The sequence below is a fragment of the Cyprinodon variegatus genome, unplaced genomic scaffold (genome assembly GCF_000732505.1).
Source record: "Cyprinodon variegatus isolate N-32 unplaced genomic scaffold, C_variegatus-1.0 Scaffold893, whole genome shotgun sequence".
NCBI lineage: Eukaryota > Metazoa > Chordata > Actinopteri > Cyprinodontiformes > Cyprinodontidae > Cyprinodon > Cyprinodon variegatus.
The window spans coordinates 4610-23226 of NW_015151346.1; the positions used below are offsets into that span (position 1 = coordinate 4610).

The window sequence follows — 18617 nt, forward strand, 5'->3', positions numbered from 1 at the left end:
CTCGGTCACCATAGACCTCCATTATTTGAATGTCAGCAGACAGCAAGAAGCCTCCCAGATCTCCAGATGCATTTGAGATATCAAAAAAGTACAAAAGTAGTGTTGTTCAGCATGGGGGTGAGTAGAAAATGAAGGCTAATCATGTTTTGGGTGTACTATTCCTTTAAGGCCGATACAGATAGGGGGCCGATTATATCGTGCATCCCTAATTATTTATTTATAATTATTTATTATTTCATTTATTGTACTGTGGCACTTGCCCCCTTCCTTACATCTTGGGGTTTTAAAGCAGAATATTTTTCCTGTTCTGTGTTTAAGGCCAAATGTGTGTGGAAGCATCCACCAGGTGATGAGATCTACAGGAAGGGGAACATCTCTGTCTTTGAGGTGGACGGAAAGAAGAACAAGGTAAACCTTTTCACATTCAGGGCTGCTAACCATTCATTTAGTCATCGATTGATCTTTGGGGTCATCTTTTTTCATTTTCATCTCCAAGAAATATGAAACTTTAACATTTTATTTTAGACAGGTGTCCCTGAAAAAAATGAATGAAAAAAAAAATTGTTTTGAAATTTCAAAACCACGATTTTCAAAAAAGCCTTCCTCCAAAAATCAGAGTGAATTATTCAGCTCTTTGTCAAAGTTTATATATTCTTTTTACGGACTTCAGCCTTCAGCTAACCTTGATGCTTTTTTAGTTCTTCATGAAAAGCAGATTCATCGAAATGTTTTTTCACGACCAAAACAAAGCTATATTTTTAACATTTAATAAACAAAAAAGAAAATAAATAAAACAATAATCAATTTAATAAATGAAATGATCTGTCCGCTGTGTCTGACAGGCCTGAGGTGCATTCAGCCTCACATCTGCAGATGTCAATCTTCAGCCTCTGCCGCTCTATACCTGGGAAAAATTTACTTTATGAGATCACACCTCTTTATTCCAAAAAATTAAATGAAAACATAAAAGTCTACTCCCTGGTCCTGCTGGCTTTCTCCACATGAATGTAAACAAAAGTTTCTGTTTTTCTGCTTCATTCGCAGGAAAGGCTGCGATCAAATCTTTCCAACTTTGCTAAAATCATGCCGTTTGCGACCCTAAATCCGCGACCTTTGACCCGCTCTGCTTTGCTTCGCTCTAGATCCGCCCTCTGCATAGAGATTAGACTGGAATCCTTTGCTCCAGCTGCGACATTCGCGCTCGGTGTGAACATAGCTTTACCCTGACAAGTTTGTCTTTTTCAGTTAATGTTTTAAAAAAGGGCATCTCGCATCGTATTTATGAACTGCTAAACCTGAGCTATGAGGAGTATTCTATTTTTGATGTGATGTCATTAGGTTTTGCAGAATATGCATTTATTAAAGCTGTACTTGACTGCTAAGAAAAACCTGGATTTATTAAACACTTTCCATTTAAGTATAATGAAAAAATGCATTTGAATTTTGAAAAGGAAAAATAATTTCTTTTAATCTATTTTAATTAAAAAGTCGAGACATTTCCATGAAAAGGATAGTTTCTACAGAAATTAAACCAGGTGAAACTAAAACTTTGCCTCTAAGCGCCTTAAATGGCAAAACTTTTCTATATTTTTCCATTCGGGCACAGTTACTGCTCTGAGTGGGTTGCTCTTTCAGCTAATTGGGTGTATTAGTCTGTATACTCCATTAAACGATTAATTAATAACTAAATTTGTTACTGATTATATACTTATTATTGTTCAACCCTTTCAAGCATAAATATCCTGTTCTGCAATCTAATAAAGCCGGGAATGCACTGTACGATTTTTTTCAATCGTTGCACGCCGCTACAGCTCACACTGTACGACGAAAATGCAGGGTTTCGTCATACAGTGAGATAGAAAACTTTGAATCAATTTGACTGTATGATCTGGTTAAATTGTAAAGTGCCTTGAGATGACATGTTGTGAAGTGGTGCTATAGAAATAAAATGAATTGAATTGGTCGTGAGAGGCTTATTGCCCTGCGCTACCCCCTGAACACTATACAATGCACGATCAGGCTTAAAGTCAGCCCGATCGGAAAGTCCTCGCAGGACTGGAGAATCTGCTCGAAAATACAAAATAGATTAAATTTAAACTATGCATCGTAGCCACATGCCTGGTTTTCTAGTCAAAATGATAGGGATGGCAACAGTGTGCGAGCATTGTGCAACACGTTTTGTTTATGCTAACAGCAACATGACCAACATGTCATGCTAACCCTGAAATCCCACATACTCCATCAGCAACCCCCGCTGCGCCCCGTTGCACTCCAGACCGGCTGCTCAGAGCAAAGCCTGCAGCCTCCACTGTGGCTTCGTCTGCTCCCCTCTGAGTTCCTTGGAGATGGTAGAGAGCATGCGTGAGATGATTAAATTCAAAGCAGCAAAACATACGGAAATGATCCAGGGTTTCCGCGGATCATTTAAAATAATTACAATCCATTACTTTTTGGGGGATTTTTTCATTAATTCCATAAATTTTTATGGGATTTCGGTGTAACAATCAACACGTATCGAACCGAACCGAAAACCGTGACCAGAAACCGTGAATCGAACCGAACCGTGGATTTTGTGAATCGTTCCACTCCTACAAAATGAAACTATTTCATGATCTGTTTTGCTTTCTCCACAACCAGATTTACTGTCAGAACTTGTGTCTGCTAGCAAAACTATTCCTGGACCACAAAACACTGTATTACGACGTGGAGCCCTTCCTCTTCTACGTCATGACAGAAGCCGACAACACAGGATGCCACCTAGTGGGTTACTTCTCTAAGGTAACAGAATCCTGCTGCTCCTTATCGTTTAGTTTTTTTCCAGTGCAGCGCCGTAAGCCGGCGCCCAGGTGATGATTGTTTCTTCTCCTTCCACAGGAGAAGAACTCCTTCTTGAACTATAATGTTTCCTGCATCCTCACAATGCCACAGTACATGAGGCAAGGCTACGGAAAGATGCTCATTGACTTCAGTGAGTGCAGCCGCTCATCTTCATCTCCTCCTCTGCGCTGTGACTCGTTCTAAAATGCTAAATGTCAGCCTGTTAGGGAGGGACGGTAGAGCTGAGGTTCCCAAAACGTTCAGCCTGATATCCCAAAAATAACAATATATAAAACAGATATTCATGTATGCATATAAAGCTAAATATTTCTATTAATTTTAAAATATTTTAATGATTTTTGGATTATTTAATATTTAACACATATAATTGAATCTGTTATATTTAATTGTATTTCATGTTATTATTTAATGGGGCGGTTAATAAATTAATTTAATTGTAATTTATCTCATATTTAATGTTTGAATCATAGGCTGGATAGATTAACAAATAAATGTTACATTTTTTTTTTTGGTCCTCCATATACCTCAGGGATCACATCACAATGATTGTGAAAACAATCTCACTACCCCCCTCTTTTGTAACCTCTGGTATAGTAAACTTGCTGCAAACATATAGAAACGAAAGCATCAACATTCCCTCGTCTTCCAACAGGCTACCTGTTATCCAAGGTGGAGGAGAAGGTGGGCTCGCCTGAGCGCCCGCTGTCCGACCTGGGCCTCATCAGCTACAGAAGTTACTGGAAAGACGTTCTGCTGCGTTACCTGAATAATTTTCAGGGAAAGGAGATCTCTATCAAAGGTTTGGATGCGCTTCGAGAGGAATGATGATGTAACACCCAGACTCTTGCATAGAATGCAAACAAAAAGACCAAGATCTTGATAAAATAATACACCAAGCGTCCGTCCTAATACTGTTTTAACAGCCCTCTTTAAGCCTAAATAGAATTCCAGCTCTGTGCTGATGAGCAAAAGAAAAGCAGATCAACTCAACTTTATTGTCAAATGTGCTACATGGTAAACATACAACACAGATGAAATTTCAGTCCTCTCAACCCCACGGTGCATAATGGCGAAGAGGGGCTGGGCAGGGAGGGAATTGAGCATCCTCACTGCCTGTCTTTGAAGAAGCTGTCTCTGAGCCTACTGGTTCTGGCCCAGAGACTCTGCAGCCTCCTCCCGGACGGCAGCAAGGTGAAGACATTGTGGGCGGGGTGGGTGGGCTCACCTGTGATCCTGGTGGCTCTGCCGGTGTGGCAGGAGTGATAAATGTCCATAGAGAGGGGAGGGGGACACCGAGGATCTTTCCAGCTGCTTTCACGGTGCCCTGCAGTGTCTTGCGGCAGGCTGCAGTGCAGGCTCCGTACCACACAGTGATGCTGCTGGTCAGGATGCTCTCGATGGTGCCCTTGTAGAAGGAGTGCAAGATGGGGGACGGGGCTCTTGCTCTCCTCAGTTTCCGCAGGAAGTAGAGTCTCTGTTGGGCTTTCTTGGCCAGGGACGTGGTGTTGGTGTCCCAGGACAGGTCTTGGGAGATGTGGACACCCAGGAACTTGGTGCTGCTCACCTGCTCCACCTCAGCACCGTTGATGATCAGGGGAGCGTGCTGGGCAGGCCCTCTCCTGAAGTCCACCACAATCTCCTTTGTCTTCTCCACATTCAGATGTGGCGCCACCTGCTGGCAGTACTGCAGATATCAAAATATCTTCAATATTTCTGTTAGTCACACCAATTTTAAAACCGTATTTAACTGTGCTGTTTCTGATATTCTTGAGCAGTTTAATTCTCTTTACTATATGTATGCTCCCAGTCGGTAGAGTTTTTAGACAGCATGGGATTCATTTCCACTGTTATCAGGGTTTCCGCAGGTCGTTAAAAATCATTAAAAGTCATTAAATCATTATTTTTTTAAATTAAGGCCTTAATTGGCATTAAAATTCATTAAATGTGTTTATTGTGGCATTTAAAATGCTTTATTTAAAAAAAAAAATGTTTATAAAAACAATTTCATCAGACACGATATATTTGCGTGAAACTGAAAGCTGTATGTTCAGAAAAGAAGCTTGAGGCGGAGTAAAAACTAGAGAATGGGGGGAAAAAAAGCAAATTTCAACAAAAGTGGTTGGAAAACGAGGAATTCGGGACCTGGCTGCAGCCTGTCGACGGGTACCTGTTGGTGGCATTACAATTGTTTCTAAGAGCATTAAAAGAGCATTACATTTGAGTTATTCATTCCTGTATAAACCCTGGTTATGCTGATGATACCCAGCTATATCTGTCTATGAATCCAGATGAAGCTAACCCATTACATAGAAGTCAGGCATGTATTAAAGAAAAAAAACTTGGATGACTCTTAACGTTTTCCTCTTGAATTCAGACAAAACAGAAGTTAGAGTCTTTTGACCAGATGAAAAATAAGCTGATTAGTCAATCACTTCATTTGGATGGAGTTAAACTGATCTCAGATAATAAAGTAAAAAATCTTGGTGTTGTTTTTGATCAGGATCTGTCATTTAAATCTCATATCCAAGAGGTTTCTAGAATATCCTTCTTTCATCTGTGGAACATTGCAAAAATTAGAAATCTCCTGTCCAGGGGTGATGCTGAGAAACTAGTTCATGCATTTGGTACTTCAAGGCTGGACTATTGTAATTCTTTACTATCAGGAAGTCCACAAACTGTAGTTAAAAGCCTTCAGCTGATTCTGATTATATCACCCTTAACTCCTTTAACTCTCTGGTTTTTGCAGAGATCAGCCAAGAGACGGCCGTGAACCCAGTGGATATCGTCAGCACACTGCAGTCCCTTCAGATGCTCAAATACTGGAAAGGAAAGCACCTGGTTTTAAAGAGACAGGTGAAGAACATGGCCTGTTTCTCCTTAGGTTACCCTTTATTTGCCCATCTGGTCACTGATTTTCCATTTTCTTTATGTTTTCCTTTCCTGTAGGATCTTATTGATGACTGGAAGGCAAAGGAGACCAAACGGGGAAATGGAAGAACCATCGACCCCGCAGCCTTAAAATGGACCCCACCCAAAGGGACGTAAAGGAGCTTCCTTCTCTCTCCGCATAGAAACGGATCCTCCTTCGTACACTGGCATGCTCACTGACCCTCAGTCTAAATCCTCACAGCTGCACTTGAATCAAATCCTAATCCAGTCTAACTATTTTTCTGGGTTCAAACGGTTTCCAGGTTGATTTACGTCAAAACAAATATGCCACCATCTAAATTTAATATTATTATAGGATTGCCCACTATTATATGGTACCAATATAAGCTAACTGACATAAAAAACAATCTGATTGGACTAGGCTGTTAAATTTAGGGCTTATTCAATAATTAATATACGCAAAAACAATCTTTAGCTTCCAAGCTTTTAAAACAGGGTTTGTAAAGTTTCACTCTTTTGTTTGTTCTATAAAAACCACACGTTAAACGTTGGGAGAAGAGTTCAGAGTTTGGGAATTTCCATTTGTTATTTGAGTTCACTGTCGTTTCAGAGCTTAGAAAAGCATTCGTGCCCGCTAACTTTGACCTATTTGACACTATCAGAAGAGACGTCAGTCAGATCTCCTTCGCCTAAAGGCTTATGCAGCTTCTAACAGGTTCTCCTCAATGGCTGCCTTGTCTTTATCTCTGCCCTTCTTTTCCTTCACCCTCACCAGCTTTCCGGTCTGTTGAAGGAAATAATACCCACAGCATCTCATCATTTATTGTACGTTTAATCAAATTTGAAAATATAGTAGAGTATTGATAATTTTTACAGTGTTTGCATGTTGGCTGGGTGAATCACCAGTTGAAGGACCTGCAGTGAAGCGTTAGCCCGGTCTTAGATCTCGTTGACCCCATTCGTTTTCTGAAAAGTGAAAATAATGGAGCGCTGCTCGTCCACTTTTCCGCCCCTCACTTCATTAGTAACGGCAGGCACACCTGCTAATCCAATCAGTGACGGGCAGCATTGAGCTGCATTTGCCTCACGCTCTGTTGACCAGATGTAACACCAGTCAGCAAGACGTTGACCTATGAACACATGTCCTGTCTGATGCAAACCAGCTGGCCTGGATGTGAATTAGAAGGACACACCCTTAAAATGTTCATTTTGTTAAATAAGTCCCGCATTGAAAATGTGGACTTGTCTGGAACTAAATAATTTATTACTTACTTATAAATAATGAAAGAAAGTTCAAGATTTGAATTAAACAAATCCCTTTATTATATATTGAAGAAAAAATGGGAGTAAACATTCCCTACCTACCACTTAATTTTAGTAGTTGATTGTTATAACTTAACATCCTGCTAAGATGGAAGAAATAACTTTAAAATGGCTGTTTGAACCCTTTGGCTTTTCTCCGCACTTCCAAAGCTGTTTGGTGTTTTCTGTTTAATTTGATGTCTCTGCAGTCAGTTTGCCAGGAAGCTCTCGCTTCACAGGCCGAGTTTAAATTTCTCTGCTGTAAGTTAAGGAATTTACCTGGATGTGATCTGATCACCTTTTGCCTGTTTTTTGTTTGTTTGTTTTGCATCACTTTTGATGATTGAAGTGTAGACAACTACACACATGTTCTGCATTCTTTACTTTTTAAAGTTCTCAGTTCAGATTTATACTTTTTCTACCTCTGAGGTTTTACTACTGTCTAACAGTTATTGTATTGTTTTCTTTTTACTCAGTGTTGACTTGGAAATTTGTAGTTGTTTACCCAGCTGATGTTTTCCTCCTTATATTGGTTTAATCTCATTTTTATTCACATTTTTTTCTTGTGTGGTATTTATATTCATTGCAAAAAAGTATGTTAACAGTGTACAGCATAAAGGGATGTTTATTTAGCTGGACTGGCTTCCTTGTAAATATATTTATGTAAGACCTCTACATAGATCTGAATGTGTTTCAAATAAGGAGAATTGTCGGTCATCCAAGCCACCGAGTAGTGACGGAAATCTTTTGCATTTCAGAGGCTCAAAACATGTTATTTTTCCACATCATAAAGCTAGTTTAATGAAATTAGATGGATTTTTATTTTAAATGAACACAATTGGCCCACTGACTGTTCAAAAAAAATAATATTTTGGTGCAATTTGATCAAATTGAGTGATTGTTTAGCTTAGCTCTCATGCTAGCTACCCCCTTGCTAGCAGGCTAAGCTTTCCTTCCTTAGCTTCTTACTGGGAAAACCACTGGTTGTTTATCACAGCTAACCAACTGCTAGCTTAGCTGACAGCTCTCTTAGCATAATTTAGCTTTGTGTTTAGCTAAGCTCTGTATTTAGCTTTGTACTTTGGCTAATAATAGGTGACTGCTACTTTAGCTCTGTTTGCTAAGAAAACCAATAACTTCCTACACAAAGACAAGTGTCTTATCCCAAAACTTTTTTTTTTTCTCCATGTTTTCATGAAGCCATTTTATTTTTTTATTTTTCTGGACTTTTAATGTCACTGCAGAAATGTTTTCGCTGCCAGACTGTAGTTTTGTTATACATTTTTCAAGTGTGGTGTGTTTGTTCTCTAAAATATGTCAAGTTGAAGATATTCTCTGAGTTTTCTTTATTTGCTTAAAAAAAAAAAAGATAACAGGCAAATGTTTTTTGTTTTTTTGTTTTTTGCATGCCAACCTTTAGAGACAGATAATGGCAAAGTGCACTTAATTAGTTTGATTGTCTCACTGGAATTTCTTAAATTAAGTGTATTTACCCTTAATTTGAGTAGGTAAATGAGGTAGTTTGTCAAAGAAATGAGTATTTTTACTCTTAAAATAAGATAATTTGATAATATGCACTTGAAATAAGACAATGCAATTGTGTTGACTTATTTTTAAGTGTAAAGTATCTTATTCTATTGGCAAAATGTCTCTTTCCTCCTCAATCTAAATGCAATTATTTTAAGAAAAATTACATAGCCTATCTAAATTTCAATTTTTTTCCAGTGTGTCTGGGTTTTCTCGTGGCTAACTGCGCTTTAATGCTTCTCTTTTACACAAAAACATGGACTGAAAATTTTCTCTATCTCCAAAACTTGGGGAAAATTACTATCTAGACATCTTAGTATATCTTATTTCAGCCAGAACAAATTATTCTTCTCTTTTCAGAAAATAGATTAGAAATAAGTTTGTTGTTGACTAGATGGGCTCCAAACCACATTGTCAAAAATAGCTCAGTGTTTAGCGTCTCAGCCTGTTGCAACTATGGTAAAAAAAAAAAGGTCCAAGCACAGTGAATCTTTTTGTTTGCCTTGATGTTAGAATATTCATTTTTATGTTTTTACTTCACATGTCTTGTTTGGGGTTATAAATATGTTGGATATTTGTGCCAATGGCAGCTATAGAGGGACAGCTTCCAAACATGTTACCGGTTTTTGCCTACCTATATATATCTATATATAAACTCCTATAAGTCACTAAGTAAACCTTCCATTGGTCGGCACCAAGCTGTGGTAGTTCTGCTAATAAATCCTTCACAAAACAGAAAAGTAGCAAAAAGTGGCATCATAATGTAGCTCAGTCTTGCTTTTGCACTTGCTTTGCCCCCTTCCTCCCCCACCAAATAAATGCGATCAGTAAATCAGAAGGCCTGATGTGTTTATTTCTCAGATTTCTTACTTTGCAACACGATGAAACTAAAGGTCACTCTATTAGACTACTTATGTTTGCACAAAAACTGGGAAATGTAGGCTATGTTTCCTCAAAACTTTTCCCCCCACATTTACATTTTAATGAATTGATGCAATTTTTGTCATTTCATAGTAGCCTTGAAATTGAAAAAAAAAAAAACTTTAGCTCACTGTGGTTGATTGTTGAAAAAAGCATGAACTCTTGCATTTTGTCACATAACTTAGCATTCTATTGGAAATGTATTAGAGCTGCAAATCATCTTAACCAGTCTCTCAATACGGTGGAGCATAAGAGTGGCAGCAGCATGCTGTGGGGATGCAATTTTTTTTTTTTGCAGGAATATGGAAACTGGTTACAGTTGATGAGAAGAAACCTGTTGGAAGGCTGCAAAGGACTTGGAACGGTTTAAATCGTAGCATCATTACGTAGATGATGGCCCAGTCAGAGTCAAGGCTTAAATCCACTGAGACCAAGTAGCACTAAATTGGTGATTTAGAAACAACACTGTCAAGGAACGCTATGGACAGAGGAAACATGTAAGAGGAGGAGAGTTTTGTGTCGGAGGTCATGGATGAGTCTCCTCCATCATGCATTTTTTATTTAGAGGAAAGCGGGGATGAAGATGTTGTGGAAGAGGACGCCAGGGCGGCGGAAGCTTGGTTTGGTGTAGAAGGCTTCCAGCCGTACATGTTGAGCCCTTGCCTCGCAACGCTGCCAGTTCTGTTAGCTCTATGCAGAGGCGTAGCTAGAAAAGTTTTATAAGGGTGGCCAGGCAATAACCAGTGTACACTGAGGGGGGGCCGAAAATGGATAGGCGCCAGAACATCAAGGTGAATTTACACTGTTCCAACAGGAAAAGTAATGAGCACAACATCAATATTTCCTAAGTAAAGACAAACTATACTTTCCTACAAGCTTTGCTAACAAATAGACGCATATATATTTAAACATCCGTGCTTTCTAGATAAAAGGTATAGTGAATAAAGCTGGGGAAAACATCTCTTCCTGTGTCATTACTTACCTACTTTTATCAACAATTATTCTGCAAAATGGATATTTACAAGTACCAATATCTACATAAATTGCTTATAATTTTTTTCTTAAAATGGTTATTTATCTATGATTTCACTGAAGACTCCTAAATGGCTTTCAGAGACACATCATTTTCTCTTTACCCCATAAAACACAAAATCTAGTTCTGAAAAGAGCCTGAATTATCATCTTTAATGTTAGGATTTTAATGTGCATAATTAACCACAGTCTTATTGTTGTTAAGTAATTGTTAATATATGAAAAATTAAAATGTTTTGGAATATTCCACTTGAGTGTATTACTGCTGCCACCGTCTGTATTAGAGGGAAAAAATGGGCCCCCCATCTAGCTCCACCCCTGATTCTACGCCTGCTGAAGACACAGACATCCATCCCCTTGAACACTGGGATGGAACTCAATGGTGAAGTAAATGATTCTTACTTCAACCGTTGCGTATATTAGCTGCGACATATGAATAAAGATGCTATGACCGAAAAAATTTGATTGACAGATGACCGTTGATATTTGATTGGTTGAATTTAGGTGTTCAGGCTGACGTATAACTAACTGACCAGCATTAGATAATGAAAAAAAAACCCACAGATTTAAAGACAGGATTTTTTTTTAAAATAGAAATTTTCTACATTTTGGAACAATATGCTCTGATAAAAGAGTACATTTATATACACGTTTAAGCCAGAATAATTAGACATTTGAATATGATTCCCCTACGACTATCCTTCCCAAAAAGAGGCAGGTATAGACAATGGATGGAGGAATCATTTCCTTTCCCCTTCAGAGACCTGCTTTACTTTCTGTTGGTCTGCCCCAGAAAACTGCTATAAAACACTTTTGGTTGTAATTATCATCAATCAGTTGTTTTTTTTAACTACCAAAATCCAGTATTTCCTCAGTTTAAGTTTGTCCATTTTCTACTGTTTTTATATTCTGGAAAGGTGAAAAGAAAAAAAAAAAACAATGTGGCAAAACCAACCTTTATTATTTAATCTGCAATAATACAATAACTGGTGCATTGATTTGTTATGAAACAACTTGAACTTGTTTTTTTTTTCTAACAATAATACAATTACATATGATAAAGAAATTTGCCCTGATGTTGCACCTTTATACTTCAGCATTGTTCATACTGTGGGAAATCTCAAATGGCAGATATGTTAGAGACCTAAAATAACGATTAAATAACTTAATTTAAATGAATTTATTACAACATATAGCATATATTTGGTTCCATGGCAATAATTTGAGGAAAATCCTGCATTGTTTGATTGCAAGTGTTTCTTTGTTGAAGTAAGTCACCATATGTTTCTGATCTGCTGAGGTACTGAATAGAAAACGTTAAAGTAAAGCTTGGATCATGTTTTGAATCTTGCTTAAAGTTGTTCTCTTCAGAAAGAGTCAGGAGTCCAGTCTTCATCAAGGTCTGGAAAAACAAAAACAAAACAGCTGAGTAATAATATTATCCTCAACCCTGAACCAATGTTAACGATTGAATCCCATTAAAAGTTAAAAAAAAGGGAACACAGTGTCATCATTACATGATATGAAGTAATTAGACTTAGATTTTATTTGTCCTTTTATTTACACAAGTGTAAAACAAAGAAAAATTTCGTTTGGAACAGCTCTCTGGACAATTTCATCTTTTTTAGAAGTGCAGCCTTAAAAAAGTATTAAAAACAATAAAATAAATACATATATAAATATAATTCTAAGCTATAAAGTCATAATTATTAGATACTTTAAATTTCATAATCATTTGAGTCTCATAAATATTAACCGGAAACTTTCAAAGTTTAAATTATGATATTGAATCTCATAATAATGCCTTCAAATCATATAATTATGACACACCATGTGGCATTTGCTTTACTTTGAATAACACAGTGAAAGGTTTTTCAGTTAGGACAAAATAAATTACCTTCTCCTAAACTTCTGCCCATGAGTCCGACAAACATCTCACCTTTATTATTATTATTTCCTGATGAAAGAAAGATATGAAGGCAGAAAGGATGAGAGGTTAAAAATGTTACAAGGAAAATAAAAGGTAGTCTTGTTGTGATTTGTATGGGATTATACTCACGTTTCCTGCCCAGTTTTGCTAACACACCTATAAAAAAGGAAAGAAGAAAGGGAAACATGAAGAAGAGTTGTTTTATGTATTTAATTTGTGTTTAAGTGTGATGGTTCTACCCGGGCTTCTTCCCATCAGACCATGGAACTGCTGTGCTTTCGAGCGCTTGATCAGATCTGCGAGCCGGATGGATAATCCTCTCTCCACTGGGTAACCCTAGAAACAAGACAGTTGTAAATCCTCTACATAAAGGAATTTTTTTCTTATCCACCTCTAGCTAAGGTATTTGTTAATTCTATTACTTCTTCCTCCTATACTTTAACAAAAAAGAATTTCTAAGAGAGTTTAATTCTAACTATCAAAAAGATTTACGCATTTTTCCAGCCTGATATTAAATAACTTTAGCATAACCTCCTAACACCAAAGTTAAATTTTTCTATCAAGCTCAGCTTCTGAACCCTGAGGCGTCAGCTTCCAAGGAACCGCACTGCACAAAATGACATTTTTCTTGGAGTAGGTGTATTTTCCCTTGATATGAGCATATAAGACAATTTACCATCCGAATGAGATGATGTATGTTTATGATAAGAAAAAAGAACTCCATTATCCACTTCAGGTGCATTATATCTGATTATTTTTTTTCTAAGGCAAAAAGATGGATTTCTTTGACAGAATATCTAATTTCCTGCCCAAATCAAGGGCAAATGCAATTGTTTTATGATTAGTTTGCTATTTTTTAGATCAGTTTGTAAAGTGTGCATATCTTAAGAGTTAAGAAAATGTTGAGATTCTACCTGGGTAAAAAAACCAGACTTTAAAATGTACTTTTTATTTACATTTGTGTCACCAACAGCTTCATATTTTGGTTTTTCTGCAGATAAAATAACAAAACCTGATGAGTAAAATTATCTTAATAGTTTTTCGGTCTTTTAGAAGAGCAAATATGGTTTAAAGTTTGTTTGCCTTAATGTTCAATGTTTTTTTTTTTTATGCTTTTATTTATTTTTATTTTTTTTATCTTTCCTAATCCAAATTGTTTGTTGATAATGTAAAAGTTTATATTTCAATTTTAATGTAATATGTATGGCAGACATCTGACTCCTGATAACCATTTCACTAATTTCGGGTTGCTCTAAATTTTATTTTACTTTTCCTCTGTCTTTTCAGTGGGTGGTTATCTTTAGTTTATGTGTTATTCTGAGAGAATGGAAATTCTCTAACCCTCCTTGTTTTAAGAAATGGCTTCATTATTCAGTGTCCTGCTTTTATCTTGAAAAGATAAATGCCGTTTGCCAGACAACTATCATAAGTTCCATGATGTGTTGCATCCTCCCAATAAATAGATACAAAGTGGATCTTTTTTTGTTTGTTTGTTTTATTGTGCACTATTTAAAATGCATTGTTTCTGGACTGTAGGTTGTTTGACTCTGTCTCATGCTTGATAACTCACTTTAGAATATGTGCACATGTACTTTTCTTTAACACCAGTAGGCTGACAAGCTGGTTTGACTGTTCGGTCTTGTCTTTCAATTTTTTATCTGTTACTATTTATTAATTTTTTTTATTCATTATTCTTTTCTCTGTGTGCCTCGGGTTTTTCATTTCTGGAAACTCATAAATAAAAGAATCCAACAGTTTATTTTATTTGTGTGGGGAACCAGACTCATTCTAACCTTTATATGCAGCAACTTCTTTTTACAGCTCATTAATTATGAAGTGTGTTTAAAACAAAACAAATAAACATGTGGACGGATGGAAATGCATCTTTTAGTTTACAACTGATTAGACACTGTGCATTTGAATTCATTTGGGAAGAACGTTTTAAATGACTTGGCTGATGGAGGAAATCTGGATGTGAGGATGTGAAAGATGTAGAAGAAAAGAAACCGTAAATTCATTTTCATGTTGAATCCATGTAAGAAACTCTGCACAGGTAGTAATTATGAACAATTTTGTGTAATGACTTAAAAATAAATCAGCATTCTTTATTTATTTATTTTTTACTTATAAGGCAACTTCTTATTTTCTACAAAAGCATAAAGCATAACCCACTTTAAAATTGACCTAATTATATAGCAAACATTATTTTTGGCATATAGGCTCCCATTTTGTATGCATATAGGTTTATAACTGGAGCTCTCCAAGGTGCTGAAAGTTATTTCTGTATTTGGCAGCAATTTTTAAATTGTAGCGAAATTTAGATGTATAGCATAACAATGACGGAATGCATTTTAGGATTATTATAATCATTCTAATTATTATTCCCACGCCTTTTACACCGAACCGATCAGCCGGTCCCCAAACCCGTCCTGTTTTGGTTGATCTCTTACCTGCCAGTTGTCCACCGTCCACACATGTCCCTCCTCATCCTCCGTAGAAAGCGGAGCCCCCAGTGCGCTGATGGTCTGAACCAACACGACCAGCAGCAGCACCGCCGCAAACTTCAGGCTCTCCATGATCGGCGCTAAAAGCAGCAGCGAGTTTGGACAGAAGCGCGCAAAACCGACAAACTGATCGCAGCTGCGCAAATCAGCTTCCTTTGATTATTTGCTGAAAGTTTATATTATTATTATCATTAGGCTGTTTGCTCTATGTCTGTCTCTGGAGTTTATGAGAGTGAGGGTCTCAGCTTGTTCTTATAAAATGCATCCCGTCGCTCCACCCTGCTCATCATCACAGCGCATAAATTGCGTTGTTTCCTCTCTTCTCCCGCAGGACAGAGGATGCATCAGAACAGGCATAAATGACACAAGCTGTGAGTCAACAGATGAATGATCACTAGAGAGTAAAATGTTGAATATGTCAAAAACACTTTAGAAAAGGTTAGAGTTTCACTCTCATTCAACCACAATAGTCATCCTAAATATTTATGTAAAAAAATTACTCTTCAGATCAAGGTGTACGCCTGAGTGATATACCCATTATATGCCCACTGCCACAGCAAGACATTTATTTCACTTTATTTCAAAAGTGATTGACAGTTGTCCATTAAAAGTTCTTTATTTTTTGTTTTGTTTTGTTGTTCTTACATTTTGTCATGTTCTAACAAAAAATTCAATGACTTTTTAAGGTATTTTGGGTGATAGAATCCCCCCCTCCAATAGCCTATATACTTTGTCTTAATAAAACATTGAGCTGAGATATACAACAGCAAGTTGTATATGAATTTGTTCTTGCAGAATTGATCAATGTCTGTCCAATCTGGATAAATAGCCCCAGTTTTCCAGTCTTAGAGCAGATTTTCATGTGGACTTAAGTATGAATCTTGACTATTGCAAGCATAACAAATATCCTGTCTAGGGATGATGCTGAAAAACTCCATGTCCATGCATTTGTTACTTTCAGGCTGGATTTTTGTAATTCATTACTATCAGGAATGAACCATGAACTGTAGTTAAGAGCCTTCAGCTGATCCAAAATGCTGCAGCTGGTGTTCTGCTGAAAATTAAAAAGGGGTCATATTTCTCTTAGCTTTTCTTCATTGGCTTCCTGTTAAATCTAGAATGGAATTTAAAATCATATACCATACATAGTCTAGACATGGTTTTTAGTATTGGGCGGGGCCCCGATCCAGCACTAAAATGATGATATAAGTATCACCAAGTACCAACTAATGGTGCACCGATACCATTTTGAGAGTGAAAAGTTTATTCAACTATTGTCACTCATTCCAGGCAGGCAATAAAAAGTTCTACTGGATTCAGTCCACGGGACTTTTACACTCAGGCTAGGAGATTGTTCAGTGATGGAATATATTACCGACTTCCACCTGTTGTCTGCAGACTGTTCCTGGAATGAGGACGCCTTCATGGATGTTTTTTTTTCTTTGGCCTTCGTGAAAGCATCAAAGATGAGCTTTCGACCCGCGACTACCCCCGGACTCTGAAGCAGCTGGAAGACCTTCCCAACCGGATTGACCTTCGCCTCACTGAGCATCGCAGGGAAAGGAGAGCACTGAAGACGGCCTTTCCTCAACGTGCTCTTCACTGCACCCTTTGCAACCTGGTCTGGTTCGGATGCCGGAGCCCGAACAGATGCTCCAAGGAGGAGAGGGCTCGTTGCATCAGCTTTCATCTCTGTCTATACTGTGGCAGTGATGGACATTTTCTCAGGTCTTCTCTTTTAAGGGGTTAGCTAGTCTGGGGCGCACCAGACTCTCTGCCTCCCCAGTTCTACTGTTACCTAAGACTCATTTGGTTACTTCTAGAACCCCTGATCCTCCAGTAACCTCGGCGCCCCCGGAGCCTGATCTGGATTATTTATTTCCCCCTTCTTCTTAGTCTGCTTTGGTGGATTTATTTTTATTGGGATAGGTGAGACCTTTTTCCTTTCCGTTCACCTCCACCCACCCGATTCAGAGAGGGGGGCCCTGCCTTCACGGTCGCCCGCCCCCTCAGGTCTAGGAGGACGGGCAGGGGGCTCCAGTATTTGGTTGACTGGTAGGGTTATGGACCTAGGGATAGGTCCTGGTTTCTGGCACGGTTGATCCGGGATACAGACCTCCACAGGGATCATCCTAATCAGCCCATTGGGGCATCAGCAATCCGTGCTTGAAGGGGGGGTTCTGTCATGATCTTGGTGTTGATGGTTTAGTTTTGGTTTCTTCCTTTTCTCGTTGCTCATTTCCACCTGGTTCCTCTGCTATTTAAGTTGTGTGTTTGCCTTGCAAGTTATTTGAGTGTTTTGGTGAGCAGTTTTGCCCTGTGGATCCAGAGTTTAGCCTTGCCCCTGTCTGCTCTGTTTGTCTGATCTGTAGAGGACTGTTTCCTGGATTCCACTGGCTTCCGAACCTGGACCTGTCTTCTGACCCCGGCTTTGGATTTCCCCCTTGGACTCGGTTGCTGCTCAGCGCCGGCTGGCGCCTGCTCCGCTCGCTCTCTAGGAACTCTGGCCGCAAACTGTGGTCTAACTTCCTGTCTGGATTCAGCTGTGTTCTCCGTGAACGGACTGAACTTTGAATCAGGTCAATGACTTTGCTCCAAGTCGTATTCAGCTCCACATCCAGTCACTGACCTGTATTCTCCTATCTCTGCAGAGATTCACGATGCAGCTGAGGAGCAGCCCCGCAGCTCCTGTTTGTTTTAATAAATGCTTTGAACTTTCCCACCGCCTGTCTCGCCTCGAATTCTGGGTCCAACATTCTGAGTTCATAACATAACCCCTATGCCATTGTGATGTCATAACATATATTATAAATAGAAGACAGCCCAGTCATAAGCCCATTTGTGATTTCACAGCAGTTTGAGCAAGAGCTAGTGCCCGACGCAGGAAAAAAAAACTTGAGGATTCATTTTAAGTCTTCAAATTGCTTTCAAATTATTTTGGAGACAATGAATAATTTATTTTTGGAGTCTGACTTTAATAGCAACTGTTCTTATGTCTTTGAGGCGATGAGAAATCACACGTTTCTGACGGAAGACAAGTTGGCACTCTCATCATTATACCCCCAAGGAATTGTATCCAGTTTTGATGAATTCTCGACCAACAACTCTGAAGCTCAAAGCTCCTCTTCTGACATTTCCAGTGTCACTTCAGGCAACTATCACCCACCCATGAAAGATAATTTATTTCATGCTAAGACCGGAAAAAACCCAGAAAGCTTGCTAGTGAACTCATATGACAGGACCTCATCAAGTTGGTCCAGCAGGACCCCCTCTCCTCAAAGATACCCATACCTTTGGTCCGACTTATTACCAGAACCCCCTACTGTGACACCCCAACTCTGCTCTAAAACCTCTGATCTAGAAGATTATTCAATAACCTTCTTGACTCCTGGTGGTCAACAGCCAACTGATTGTGGAAGATTGTGTCAAAACGTATTCTTGGAGAATGATCTTGTTTTGGAATCTGAAACAAACAAATACTGCTTTATAGCAAATCTGGGTGAAGGAGGAACAGCAGAAATGTTCTGAGGTAGAAACAAAGAAACTGGAGGGATTGCTGCAATAAAAACAGCAACATATATTTGGGAAATCAACACAAATGAGGAAAAAAAAGTCTTACAGAAAATTAAAGCGCTTGGATCGGACAACTACAACATAGTCAAGTTTTATGAAGA

General features: G+C 38.3%; 1 protein-coding gene across 1 annotated transcript; it reads left to right on the plus strand.

The window, feature by feature from the left end:
• Positions 1-318: 318 nt before the first annotated feature.
• Positions 319-7615, plus strand: LOC107099646 (histone acetyltransferase KAT7; the record flags this gene model as incomplete). The annotated part of the gene is made up of 6 exons (XM_015397859.1): positions 319-408; positions 2638-2778; positions 2875-2968; positions 3491-3637; positions 5585-5691; positions 5785-7615. Coding segments are annotated over 6 exons (678 nt in total), but the record flags the coding sequence as incomplete, so codon positions are not given.
• Between the last annotated feature and the right edge of the window lie 11002 nt (positions 7616-18617).